A 13,834-nucleotide genomic window follows, 5' to 3' on the forward strand; every position below is an offset into this window, starting at 1 on the left:
ATATAATTCAGTTAAATTCAATATGTCCGAATTACGTAATTCAGTTTAGTTATGTTTAATTCATCCATTTTACTCATTGCTATTTTTATTTTATTTTTACATTCATATATAGCCGGAGATTGTTCACCAAGGGATGTTAAGGACCCGTACAGCTCATACAACAGAACAAATTCAAATAAATGATTTTTTGAATAACTCTAATTTCCATGAAGGCAATTGAAAAGCCAGTCTCTTGTATGTTCCATTGTAATCAGAATGGAAATACCATGGATTCCTAGCATTTCTTCTCTGCAAACACTGACAATGAAAAGGGAGCTCGGTACAAGTATACGACAGATTTTGCTACCTTCTTTTTCCTATTGATGTTGACATGAAGGTATTTTCTAATGTAAATATGTCAACTTCACTCCCAAATTTTGGAGACAATTGGAGGTGACTAAACTAGTGGAGTGCAGCAACAGGATCATAATAGAAACCTCACCGGTCCAGATAAGAAAGCAGATACCACAGGACGGTTTTAGGGCAAAGGCAGGCTTGATTCTCTGCCGCTACTTCTTTCTTTGTTTTTCAATGTAGACTCCACAAGTTTAACTTTCTTTGAATTCTCAGTATTTACCAGTGAGAGTTTTTCAAGAGACGATTTGAGCATGGATATCTGACTGTCTACAGCATTAATTTTCTTCCCAGCTGTTTTCTGTTGCTGATTAGCTTTCGAAGCTTGCAAGTGCCTTCTCAGCCTTGCACTTACCGCATCAACAGAAGAATGCAAAGCATCCAACTCAACTTCCTTAAAGCGGTCTGGAAAACAAGGATGATTTAGTGCTTTTGAAAAAAATTCTCAGTAGACAGAAAGAAATGACAATAGATGATGCAGAATAGGGAATGATGCATCAGGCAAAGGAAAAGAGATAGAAAGTAAACATGTCTAGATTCAGAAAGAGCTCTTGTGAAAAGCATACTATTATTGCAAACCATTAAGTTTATGTATATACTTCTTCATAAAAACTTGTAAAAAAAATAAAATTAGAAAGTAAAATGAATAAAACATCTATAAACTATCAACTTATGCAATTAATTTGTATCATAACTTTCATCTAACCTTTTTAGAAATTACAATATATAAGCTGATTTTAATCTATTAGAAAAACTTCATTTTTTCTCCTATATAAGTATTAATTTTATCCGATCAGGATTTATGTATGAATCTGTTGGAAAATGTATTCAAAATTTTATGAACAGTAAGTACTGAAGACAAAGGGATCAAACATCCATTACCAAGCTCCGATTTAAACTGCCGCTCTGCTCTGGACAGCGGTTTTTTGTGAGCACAAGGTAAGTTCCTTAATTGTTGCAAGCGCTCTTCCAAAGAATTGTGCATTTGAATAGCACGACCTAACCTTTTCTGTAATATAGCCTCTTTCTTCTCAACGTTCAAAAGTTTCTGCTGTGCTTCGCCTAAGCGAGAATGTTGGTCATTAATGATTTTATTCAACTGAGGTGCGTGATGCTTGAGCTCCAGGTACACCTATTATGACAAAATGCAATGGAAGAGATCCAACAGTTATTATAAAAATTATAGCTGATTTTAGAAATCCCCTATAGAGTACATAGGATATAGAATAGAAAACTAATGAATTAAATTATATTGAACTACTTCGGTTGACACATTAACATGCAATGTCTATTTTTTCCTAAAGCGATCTTCTAGTGAAAATATATTGCTCAAGTAGTAGTAACTTGGATGAATCAGAATCAAGAAGAAAAGCCTGGAACACTATGGTAGTCCTACCTTATGTCCATACTCCACATAAGTTTCATGAAACAGCTTGAAATACTGATGTAATGTTGATCGACCTTCAATTGAATCAGCTGCAACAGAACGCAAACTTGGAGAGGCATGGGGAACAAGTACCTCCTTCGGTCCACTAAGTAGTTCTTTGCTAATTATTGTTGGTATATCCCTCTCCTTTGATTCCCCCTCTGATGAAATGGGTTTCTTCTCCATATCAATGCTTACAGGAAGCAAGAGATTCCAACTTTTCATCTCAAGCACAACACACTCAAGAGAAAGTGTAATAGATACAATCCATGAATATCCAAATGAATCCGATAAAGACACAAAGCCACAAAATGAGGGTTCTGAGGTGTATCCACTCTGGCAAGTATTTAACACAGGGTGCACAGACGGTGTCTTCATTGTATCATCCTTGCCATTCGACTGACTTGTAAAAGGAAGAAAATGTAAAACTATCGAGTCAATCCCTCCATCATGAAGGGAAAATATTCTTTCTGGCATAAGCATATCAATGAACAAAGAAATATTATAACCACTTTCTGCTCTTCGTGGTAGAGCCAAATCAACAATAGCCAGTCTCAGCAAAGGGGGTGGATTACCCAACCAGGCATTATGATCAACCTTCCCCAAACTGCTGCAGGTAATTGACTCACAAATCATAGCAAGGCCAAGAATTTGGTCATGGGAATCAACACGGAGACGAGGCGGACTACCAACACACCAGACAGGTTGGATCTCATCGGCAAGAGCATCTATTTGCAATTGCCCACCACTCCAGGCAGTAACCAAAATTGAGTCTTTGCTGACTAAATTGTAGAGAAAACTAACTGCACGACCTTCACATTCTGTACTACAACCTACTGAATCTCCATTTCCATCCTGACCTACTCTTTGCAGAGGTCCCTACAAATTCAAAAACATAACATACAATCATATTATGTAACACTGCCACTGATGGAACAATCTGACAGGCACTTTCCCATCTATTGATAACACAGCCGACAAAAGTCTAGTTCATAGTATATGTATACCTGCAAGACAAGAGAAGCATCAAACAAAGAATAAGCATGAGCTCTTAGCAAGGACAGGCTGTCTCCTTCAGTATCTTGGTTCTGTAACTCAGGAAATGATGCTTCTAACCAGGAAATTGCCAACTTTGAATTACTCGCAGCAACAGGGTTGGCTGATATTATTCCAAATGTGTGAGCATCATTGTATATTTCTACCAAAGACTCACATTTGAAGAGACTGTGGAGAACCAGAGAAAACAGTCACGGATTAGAAAATATCTGAGTAGGTTACAAGTATTTTCTATAAATAACTTCATCTATCATGAAACAACAACCATTAAAAAATGGCCAAAAGACATTAAGGTTTCATTTGGGTAAACCGTTGAAGTAGGCAATTATTGAATAAGTTCTTATACAAGTTGATTCCATAGTTGAAGAGGAAATAAGGTTAATTATTTTCATATTCTCTCCCAGATATCCATACAAATGCTTATGTCGCTATATATGCTTTTTTCAAACGTAACCATAATGCAGCAAGTACTGATGATATTTCTGTAGTACAAGAGAGAGAGATAAAATAAGAGCAGTAAAATACCTTCCAAATGGCACAACTGGGCAAAGTACATAGATAGCCCCATTACTGAACAAAACAAATACCTGTTGAGTAGCACAATAAATAAAATGTTTAAAACTAATATGTAACGTCAGTAGATAATGTAAAATGGACCAAAAAAACAATACTTAGTAGTTAAATAAAAATAATATCAGAACTTACACTGAACCTGTCCCATAAATGGTCACCCCCAAAAAAAAAATCAACTGGGCAAACTGATGAGGCATTTCTAAATCTACCAGGCTCGACAGGCTGTAAATAATATTCTTGCTCTGGTTGCAAAGGATCCACAGCAAGGTTGAAAAGTCTACAAAAATGAGTTTGCAATTAGAGGGAAACACGACCACATAACTCAGTTAAATAACGTCTTATCCAACCAAGAAAGAACAGACATACACAAAATAAAACAAAAGGCATCAGTACGAAATTTTGATGTTAAAACAAGTACACACCTATTATATTTTTATGACTACGGACCGTATTGTGCACGTGAAACTAATCCAATCAAATTCCAAGAAAATGAAATTTAAAACTAATGATAAAATTTAACTATTAGATATAAGGATGAACAAAATTAGCAAAGACTTAAAAACCAATAGCTGGATGAAAATTTTCATTTTCTTATGACAAATGGGATGGGAGCCTATATCCGCTAGACTTGTTATACTCTCATACTAATGTAGATAATAGGATTAGAAAGACTACGCAATTTACCATGAAATTTTTTTAACCTATTACAATACCAAGCTGATATATTTATTCCCTTGTAAAATTGTAGCCTTTCATTTTCTAAAGTTCAGCATTGCATTTGAAGCCATTCCAACAGCAATATCTTTCCAGTCTAGCATAAACCAAGATGACCCATTGAATATCCAAAATCCATGCTTTATATGTCACACCATAGTAAATAATATTCAATATTCTACCTCGTTATAAAAATAGCTTACCTGAAAACTGAGTCAGAAGAAAGAATCCCCAAATGAGTATCACTGTAAGGGTGCCATAATGCTTGTAACACCCGAATATCATTGCCACCAGTGGAATATGTCTGAGAACCAACAGTAATAGTCCTGCAACAAGATATCCAGAAAAAAAAGGGTTAAAAACTCTACGATGGTAAGGAAAAGCTCACAACTCCAGCAACATAAAAAAAATTGCACACACTCATTATAGTTTAGAGTATTGATACGTTGAGAAACCTGAATAGTTTATATATCTAATTGACGCTCTTCCCTTCTCTCTATCTCCCTTTTCATCATATCGTATCATATCTACCTTTCTTTCCCGCCTATCTCTATCCCTCCCTGGGTATCTAGCTCAAGCAGCACATACGTGTCCCTCGATCAATTTTCCTATAATTTATAACCATAACCTTCTTCCTATGCAATGCAACTCAAGAATAAATTAGAAAATCCGATAAACATAAATCGAAAACAATAAATATTTAAGAAAAAACTAAGATTATCCGGTAGCAGAGAAAAAGCATATTATAGTAGTAAATTCAACTTGCAATTGTACCTGCAAATCAAGTTCACGTCCTTCTTAGATGCGCGTCCGTAAAGATACATAACAGAGAGCGTTTCGGAACCGAAAAGAAGTATCGCTGTTCCGTTCCTGTTGACGGAGATTTTGTGGACGTCGAAATCGAGCTCGGCGTCTGCTTGCAACACCTGTTTCAAATTCCATAACGAATTACCATACATTGGATTCCGTTCTAAATGCACACACACACACACACACACACACACAGAGAGAGAGAGAGAGAGAGAGAGAGAGAGAGAGATACCTTCGAGGGAGAAGAGGCGAGGACGGAAGAGGGATCGGGGTCGCCAAGTCGGAGAGATAGGCGGTGAAGAATGCGGCTGTTCGTGTCCCAGAAGTAGAGGCGCGATGCTCCGTCCCAGGCCAGGAGATTCCGGTAACCACCAACGGTGGCGCCGCCGTGTGCGGTGAAGAGAGGGTGCTTGGCAAGTGGGACCCACTCGACTTCGTCTTTGGGAGTTTGGGAGCGGCTTGGGCTCGGCTCCGAGCTCGGCTCCAACGTGATTCTCATCGTTGTTGCTGTCTTGTGCTTCCTTCTTTCTTCCTTAGAGTTTTACTTTCACAGTTCGAACCCTCGCTGCTTTTCTTTCCGGCAGGGTGGTTCCTCGATGCGTAAGAACGACGTCGTACCAGCTCTTTGCTTTTGAAAAATTTGAAACATTTTTTGTTTGTCCTCCTATCTGAGTTGATTGTGGATTGAAGAGGCCCAAAAGACCACATCAGCCCTTTACTCCCTTCACCACCATACACTCTCTACACCTCCTTATTTTTTTTTAATTCCAAAAATATTCTTATTTACTTTTACTCTTTACTTTTTTAACTTTTTCTTAAAACCTTAACTTTTAACTCTCTTACTCTAGGAGTGCATTCATATATTGGTGGGAACCATTAATGAAGTGGTTGGAAATCAGAAAAAGTTAAAAATTTTAACCACCACATTAAATATGAACGGGCATAAAAGAAATGAAAAGGTGCAGGAAGCACTGTTTGTGGTGGCGAAGAGAGTACGCTTTCAGCCCTTTTTGGAAGGGAGTAACGCTGTCAGCCCTTTGGAAGATTTATATATTTCAGATGCGGCTTCTTCTTGTATTTTTCTTCATGTACTTCCCTTTTTTCTTCTTGTATCCCATCCAACTTATAATTTCCAAACTAACCCTCATTAAAATTATAACAGGGAATGAGGGAGGTGCAGGAACTCGATTTATAAGAGAGGATTGGAGGTGAGGAACACACAGCTGAGAGGGAGAGATGCGGCTCAAGAAAAAATTAAAGGAAAAATGTCTAGGATTTTGACTTTAACTAAAGGGTAAGATTGGTATTTTCTAATAATATTTTCTTTTGAGTTCCTTCCACATTATTTATCTATCACTTGTGAGTTCTCTGAGGCAAAACACTTACAAAATTCATTTTCAATTAATAATGAATAAACTCATATATAATATGAGACACCGCTTTCAACTTTCCTTTTTTATATATTGTTTTCATTTAGTTAACTCATATCAAATGCGATACTTTCAATTTACGCTTAAATTCATAACACATAATTGTTGTATTTGAATGATCAAAATAAGGTAAGGTAATAGTTAGAATGATATTTGAATTCTTTTAAATTGATATGCAATGTTACTGTTACTACTGTTGTACACATTTTTCTTGAGAACTGAGTTATTGCTCGAGTGAAAGAAAAGTAGAAAAAAAAATTTGTTTGCACAAAGACTATCACTCAAGATTTTGGTTTGTTTTTAAATCAAATCCATATATTATTTGATTACCAGTTCGAGGCTTAATACAAACATGTAGTAACTTAGCTCCAACGCTTAACTATTAACTAAACCAATTATTAGATCAATTTAGTCTTGTTATCAATAATAATAACTTTTTCTCTTTTAATCTAATACAATAGTTTCTAAAAAGAAGGTAAATGACCAGTTTTCTTATTATTGAGAACCAAATAACAAGTTAGGTGCAACAAAGACATAGTCAATGATTTTTGGCAAGGTTTAAGCCAATAAATTAAAAAAATAAAAATATGTTTCCAAGATCAATGTATTTAACTTAATGTAGTTGAAAAATATATTACTGATTAAAAAATTTATTTAAAATTTAAACTAAAACTAATATAAAATCAAAGAATAACTCGTTATGATCACTAAGCTAGTTTGGTTTGACAGCGTTTATTCAATGCAAATTCCTCAACAATTTACTTTGTACTAAAAACGTTACATACCGATGAAAAATTAATGATTTATATTGCCAAACCTTTTAATATTTATTTATGATCGTTACATGATTATTGTTTTAACTATTTAAAAAAATAATAATTTGAAAGGTATGAGCGAAAGAAAACGTCAATTTAAAAAACAAAATGTAAACCTCTTGAAAGCTAAATCAGAAGACCGAATTAGTGCAACAATTTGAAATGAAGGTCATATCGTAATTAGAATCCAGCACTGACGATGCATTCAGTTGTTTATATATGTACAGTAAGATATACACGAAATAATTGCAAAGGAAGAACATAAATACCAAAACAAAATACATATACATGTAAATCGCCAAATACGAAGCTCTATTGCATATATTCATTATAATTATTACCTAAACACCATTCAACAATTTTATGTATCCTGGTAGCGGTAAACTGACAGTATCCGAGGTTAGAAAGTTAGGTGTCGAGGTCGCCGGCATCCTTTGGATAAACCTGAAAAATAAGAAATAAAAGAAAACACTTAGATTTTTTTAATTTTTTTAATTTCACTAATCACTGTTTAATTTTACCAAAAAAAGTTAAGTATTTCGTGATTAAAGATAATTACCGTAGCGAGCCTTGACGCACGCAAAAACATATGTAATATGAATAGCTGAAGTTGTTAGTCGACAATCCATAGATGATATATTTACTTTAATGTTGGAGCGACATAGTGAGTTTATTTGATTCGTTCTTCCTGAGGAATCTTGAGGTACCTGGGATACCCATTTTTGCAAGCTGAAATCTGCGTAGGCATCAAAAGAGCACATGGTTAATGTCTTGATCAATTTGAATCTGTTTATTCAGATAAACATGTAAAAATATGAGAATATAGGAATAATAATATTATATATTATTATTATATATGGTATGAGGTAAGCACGTGGGAATAACTTGTTTATGTCGGGTAACTAACTAGGTGAGAGAAACCTTTTCTATAACAGTTGTTAGTGGGAACCCTCAACTTGCAGGGTGCCAACAGGGATGGCAATATTGAAGGCTGTGATCTTAGGTAAGAAAAAAAATAATAGTGGTATTTAACATCAAAATAAGTTAACGGTTAAGCATAACTCTCTGCATACGCACATGATCAAATGCATATCTAGATATTTGTAAACTATATATTATATTATATTGTGGACTTTAATCATCCATTAAGGGCGGCTATTGTTCAAACACAAGGATGAAGGAGACTTCAAAAGAGGATTTATATGTAGGAGACCAAGTCCTGTTTCGATCAAAGATAAGAAAGAAAATGTTTTTAATAAACAAATTTTAGGATCCAAGAATTTTTAAGAATAATTTGACATAGACGATTTATTGAGGAGTCCAACATCCCCATATGACCGCACTTTGTGGCCAATTTCCAACCAGCTCAATTTGGCTGTTTAGAAAAGTCAACGAGCTGTGTTGCCAAAGCTGAAAATAAAATAAAATGTACGACTTAATTTGAATTTTGCTCTTGTGCATTCAAGGGGAGTTGTCAACGAACCAAACTATTGACCTTTAGAGAGGCGGGGAAAATCAAAACCAACCCTACAACAGTTTTCTGTGCAAGAAAAGTGGTAGAACAAAAGATTATCCTAAACCATCAATTAATGCACTAATAAAACACCATAATTGTAGGTAGAGAATTACTAGACAAAGTTTTATACTGTACTGAGGTCAATAATAATGCCTTATTGAAGTTTCCTTGATCATAAAAAACGGTACTTAGTGGGTCCTTCCTACCACACAAAAATTCCCATCAGTTTCCCTCCGTGTAAACCCCGCGTCACCGAAAACGATTAAGAAAAGAGAAATTGGCTTAAACTTTACTAGAAAAAGATACGAATTTCCAAAAGTACGCTGTTATGCAAAACTATCTTGTTCCACTAAAACACGCAATAATTTTAATTTTAAAGTTTAATTTAGCTTTGCTGGAAAGGAAAATGGCGTGTGCAAGGGGAGGAGACACTTACAGCTTCAATGTCAATTTTGTAGACCAAAAGCTTTCTTCTTTCCCTGCAACTTGTTCTGTAGGCCACGACAACATGCCCCACGGCCAACGCACAAGAGCATACGAACAGAGCTATTTCGGTCCCTCCAACATACCCACTTCGATCAATCCCCCGAACACTGAAGATGTAAACAGCCTTCAACGACACAAACATCAGAGACAATACAGAACACATGGTCGTAATCCCCAAATAAGGTCCGTGCGAAAGCCTGGGTCCGTCACACAAGCTATAAACACCTACAAAAATTCAAAAAAAGTTAACAACCCAGTAAACAACCTTCAAAAGGGTCCTCGAAAATCAGTACAAAACTTCACCTGGATTAAAATCAAAAGAAAAATTGATTTCAATCAGTGGTGGCTAATTATAGTTTTTGTGGTGTGAATAGGAGTGTGTGTACTTACAGAAGATGATGAAGGATCGTATTATGGAGATGAGGGGTATATCAATGAGGGAGTATCGGAAATCGTAGTCGTGGAAATGGGAAGCGAGATTTTCCAAGGAGAGAGAAGAGGAGGAAATGGTGGAGAGAAGAGCGGAAGGAAGAAGCGCATCGGCGATAACAAGAAGAACCGGGGCAGAGAAAAGAAGAAGCGATATAACCATAGTGATCAAGAAGAAGAGAGTCTTGAAGCCCCTCATTATTCTCTTGGATTTCTCTTCTTTTGAGGAAAAAGCCATGGTGGATCCTATGATTGTGTTGCAGAAAGGAAAGAGTATGTGATGTTGTTGATGTTGTTGTGTTGTGACGACAAGGGGAACGAGGGAGAAGGGTTTAATTAAGAGGGTGAAGAATTAGAGGAAGAGGAGGTTGAAGGAAGGTGCAGGCCAAGGTGCAACAAATTTGACCGGACTTGTCCACTCTTTGAGTGATGACAAATGCTTAGTTGGGACTTTACACGCACATATAGAGGGACCCTTCTGATACTCTTTCTCTCTCTAAACCAACGGCAATACCTAAAAGCTTAAACCACAATCCACTTTATATCTCTCTTTTTATTTTTTATTTTATTTTTTTATTTGGTGTGGGTTATTCCCTGTGTATGCACCAGCTACCAATTTCACTTCTAAGTCTCTGACACGTGTCCCATGATTGTTGCTGTATGGTGCTTGTTGATGGTGGTGTACCACGTCACCCCATATGCATACGTTTGTGCTGGGAATTGGGATGAAACATGAATCTTTATCCTTCTGAAAAAGATTTTTCTGATATTTTCCCTATTAAAATCTCCCTAATGGGAGAGTGAAGGGTGAAGTATAAACCTATTCCATTTTAAATGGTAAGAAAAGAAACACAATAAATTAAAATAAAATCTGTATCTATATCTGATAGAAAAAAATTATGTCACAAAATCTACATATACAAATGTTGTTCAATGTGATGCCGAACTATTTCCAATATATATAAAAGTTTAGTAAAAGAGAAACTTTTGTTTCTCGAAAATATGAGTCTGTAAAAAATGTTTTTTTATTTAATATCTTTTTGAAAGAAAAAGGAAAAAATATAAATTTCTCTCTACTTTTTTTGAAAATGGAAAGAAAATTAAATTTTTAATAGGTTGCTTTTGCTTACCACAATATTATTAATTATTTAAAAAATAACATTATAATATTGTTTGTAATAATTGAACAGAAAGAAGAAAAGTCATTTTGTAGTTCAAACAAACAATAAGCATTTAATATTTTAGTCCTGTATCCTTTCTTAATATTTGAGTATTTTTGTTTTACTCCATTTATAACCAAACATAGAAGAGGTGAGATGGAAAGACATCAAATTTGTTTTTGATTTGGTGGTCAGAAAGTTTGTGATTACAATATAGGTCTGGTAATCAAGCGGGTATGGTGGAACCGAAAGATTGTAAGCATGTGATCACATGCTGCATTTTGTCTTTTCGAGTCATACACATTTTTATTTTAAAAAACATGCATACAATGAATTTTGTTTTGTTCTGTATATACATCAACATATTCAAAGTAGAAAACCTAAACAATCACAAACTCTAAGACTGCTGATAATGTACTGTTATGTGGTGTTGTTCATGCAGCTGTTTGAGCCATCCCTCAATTATTTTAGCATGTTATTTGTTGGCATTGGATTCTCTTTGTGCACTTTTTTTATATATGTTTTCTTTTTGTTACAGTTATGAATTTAGATTTTGAATCTGTTTGACCAACCGAAAACCATCACTAATATATACAGTGACGGATAAAACGCAGCTTTATTAATGTGTATCTACCTACGTTATGGTATATATTATAATTCAGATTTTTTTAAAATATCTCAATTGTATTCTATTAAAACATTCCTTCTAAAATAGATAAGTAAATTTGTTATGACGAATTTTATATAGACGCACTTTTTTTATTTTAAAAAGTTTAATTTGGTAATATTTTAGCTTCTTCTATGTCTTATGTCAGCCTGGACCAAATGAAAAGAGTTAGGTTTCAAAGAGTTATAAGGGCTCAATCATCAATCCATTATTTGAATTTATAATGGAGTCAGATACTACTACTAATAATAATAAAATAATTTTAATATAATTTGTTTTAAATCATTGTAATCACATAAAAATTTGTAGTTTCGATTTTTAATTTAATAAATTGAATTGAATGTTTTCTTCTTTTTTAAAATTAAGGGATATGGTTATGGAAGAGTTTTTTTTTTTTTTCAGATGGGATTATTATGATCTCTGGGAATCGAAGATTTTAAAAGTGAGTAAAATATGTTTGATTGGTAAAAAGTATTATTTAAAAGTTATATATTTTCTAAAACAAAAATCAAGGTGTAGCAATTTTTGTTATTAAATATTTTGTATAAATATTTTGATTAAATAATATGATATTTAATATTTTTTTTTTTAAAACTCGAGAAAGATTCCTATCGCTTTCATAATATGATCTCTGACTAGAAACTTGACACGAAATTATTTTTTGAAAAGAATAATTTGTTAAAAATGTTATTTTGAATAAAGTATATGAAACCTATAACACATGCTTTCTAAGCTTAAATTCCATGAAAAAAAATTAAAAAACTAAATATCATTAGTATAACTAACAATCAATTTCAACTGGATATGTGTGATTTGTCCAATTTAAATTTTGTTTAAATAATTTTACGCTGATTTTTAAGAAACCAATTTAAAAAATTAAGTCAATTGTTCTCATATTCAGCATTTGGTCGAATTAATCTAACTAATAAATTCATTCTTACTTTATTTTTGTTTGTTTTCCTCCGCCCTATGCTATGTTTTATCTCCCTCGAATAAAAAAATAGGTGTAGTCTAATTTTGACAATAAAGAAAACTGCTTACATGTGAAAGGTATATAACTAACAGGAGCTAGACAAAAGCAATTTTGGCCTAAACTTGCTGACCAGCTCTATCTTAAATTATACGTTCAAACTGACGTTTTATATCTTTCAATAATTGAAGTAAAGAATGATTTATAAGATTTTTTATTTTACGAAAAAATCTTGAAAGGATCATTGAATACCAATTAAAGAAACAACATTTTAATATAACTAATTAATAATATTTAACTTATTGAGGATATCAATTTATTAAAATAAGAAATTAGTCAGTTTTGTCCCTTAATTTGAACAGAAAAGCTGTGTATTATATGTTTAAAATTCTACCATGGTTAAAATAATAATAATAATAATAATTTAGTGTAATTGAAATAATGAGTTGAAGGTAGTTAGTGAATTAATGTTAGAGAGTAACTGTAGAGAGCAGTTAGTCAAGCGCGCCAAATATGAAAAAGGAGGGAGTGCAGCAGTCACGCGAAGACACGCAAAAGCCTCCATATGCTTCTAGATACATTGTTACACTATCTTCAATCAAACAAATACTTAATACAAAACTTTAAATACTTTATTACGATAGTATTTGTTAGAAGGATAATTGTTATGGTTTATTAATTATGTTTTATGTAAAAAATTGTTATTTTTATATTAAAGGGATATGAAATTTTTGTTTTATTCTCGTTTTCTTATTCATATTTTTTTTTTACTTTTTCAAATGTTAGTTACACAATTCTTTTATATAAAAATAAAAGTCCAAGTAGATAAAATATTATTTTTTAATTATGTAAATATTAAACAAAAGTAGCAACTAATAATTAAATAAATTGTATATAAAAATTAAAATAATTAAATATGTGTTCTATGATAAATCAAGAAATTAAAAAAAAATAATATAAGTTTTCTAAATTAACTAATAAATAAAATATGTTTAAGGTCCAAAACAAATATATATTCAATTTAGAAAGCTAAATGTTATACATAATCATACCTAATCAAATGTAAGAATTTTTTTTTATCATAAACAAACATATTCAAATAATACTTACGTTCATTTTATTCCTGGTAATAGTAGAGAAATTTTGTTCATTAAGCCGTCATTTCAATTATATTTTAAAAAAATGTTTTTTTAATACTAGTATTATATCCATTTGTTTACTTAATATAAGTAATTTAACCTTTTTTTAAAATGTTAGCTATCGTGAACAAGTATTTAAAAATATGTTATGTAATAAAACTATTTTTAAATATGTTTTCTGTCTTTTAAATTAGGAGATTATTTGTCATAGTTTAATTTTTTTAAAAGTTACTTTACTAATTCTAGGAAA

General features: G+C 32.9%; 2 protein-coding genes across 2 annotated transcripts; both read right to left on the reverse strand.

Moving 5' to 3' along the window:
• Window positions 1-170: 170 nt before the first annotated feature.
• LOC108329537 (nuclear pore complex protein NUP88) lies at window positions 171-5,681 on the reverse strand. Its single transcript, XM_017563793.2, has 9 exons — window positions 5,205-5,681; window positions 4,937-5,088; window positions 4,366-4,488; window positions 3,581-3,725; window positions 3,401-3,462; window positions 2,827-3,043; window positions 1,790-2,698; window positions 1,276-1,525; window positions 171-798 (listed from the first exon to the last, which is right to left on the reverse strand). The coding sequence occupies exons 1-9, from the start codon at window positions 5,469-5,471 to the stop codon at window positions 518-520; spliced, it is 2,406 nt and encodes an 801-aa protein (XP_017419282.1). The 5' UTR covers window positions 5,472-5,681; the 3' UTR covers window positions 171-517.
• A 1,685-nt stretch (window positions 5,682-7,366) lies between these two features.
• Window positions 7,367-10,165, reverse strand: LOC108328035 (uncharacterized). The gene is made up of 4 exons (XM_017561809.2): window positions 9,610-10,165; window positions 9,170-9,444; window positions 7,777-7,953; window positions 7,367-7,661 (listed from the first exon to the last, which is right to left on the reverse strand). Exons 1-3 carry the CDS (start codon window positions 9,884-9,886, stop codon window positions 7,888-7,890), a joined length of 618 nt encoding a protein of 205 aa, XP_017417298.1. The 5' UTR covers window positions 9,887-10,165; the 3' UTR covers window positions 7,367-7,661; window positions 7,777-7,887.
• Between the last annotated feature and the right edge of the window lie 3,669 nt (window positions 10,166-13,834).

Source organism: Vigna angularis, chromosome 2 (genome assembly GCF_016808095.1).
Source record: "Vigna angularis cultivar LongXiaoDou No.4 chromosome 2, ASM1680809v1, whole genome shotgun sequence".
Lineage (NCBI taxonomy): Eukaryota > Viridiplantae > Streptophyta > Magnoliopsida > Fabales > Fabaceae > Vigna > Vigna angularis.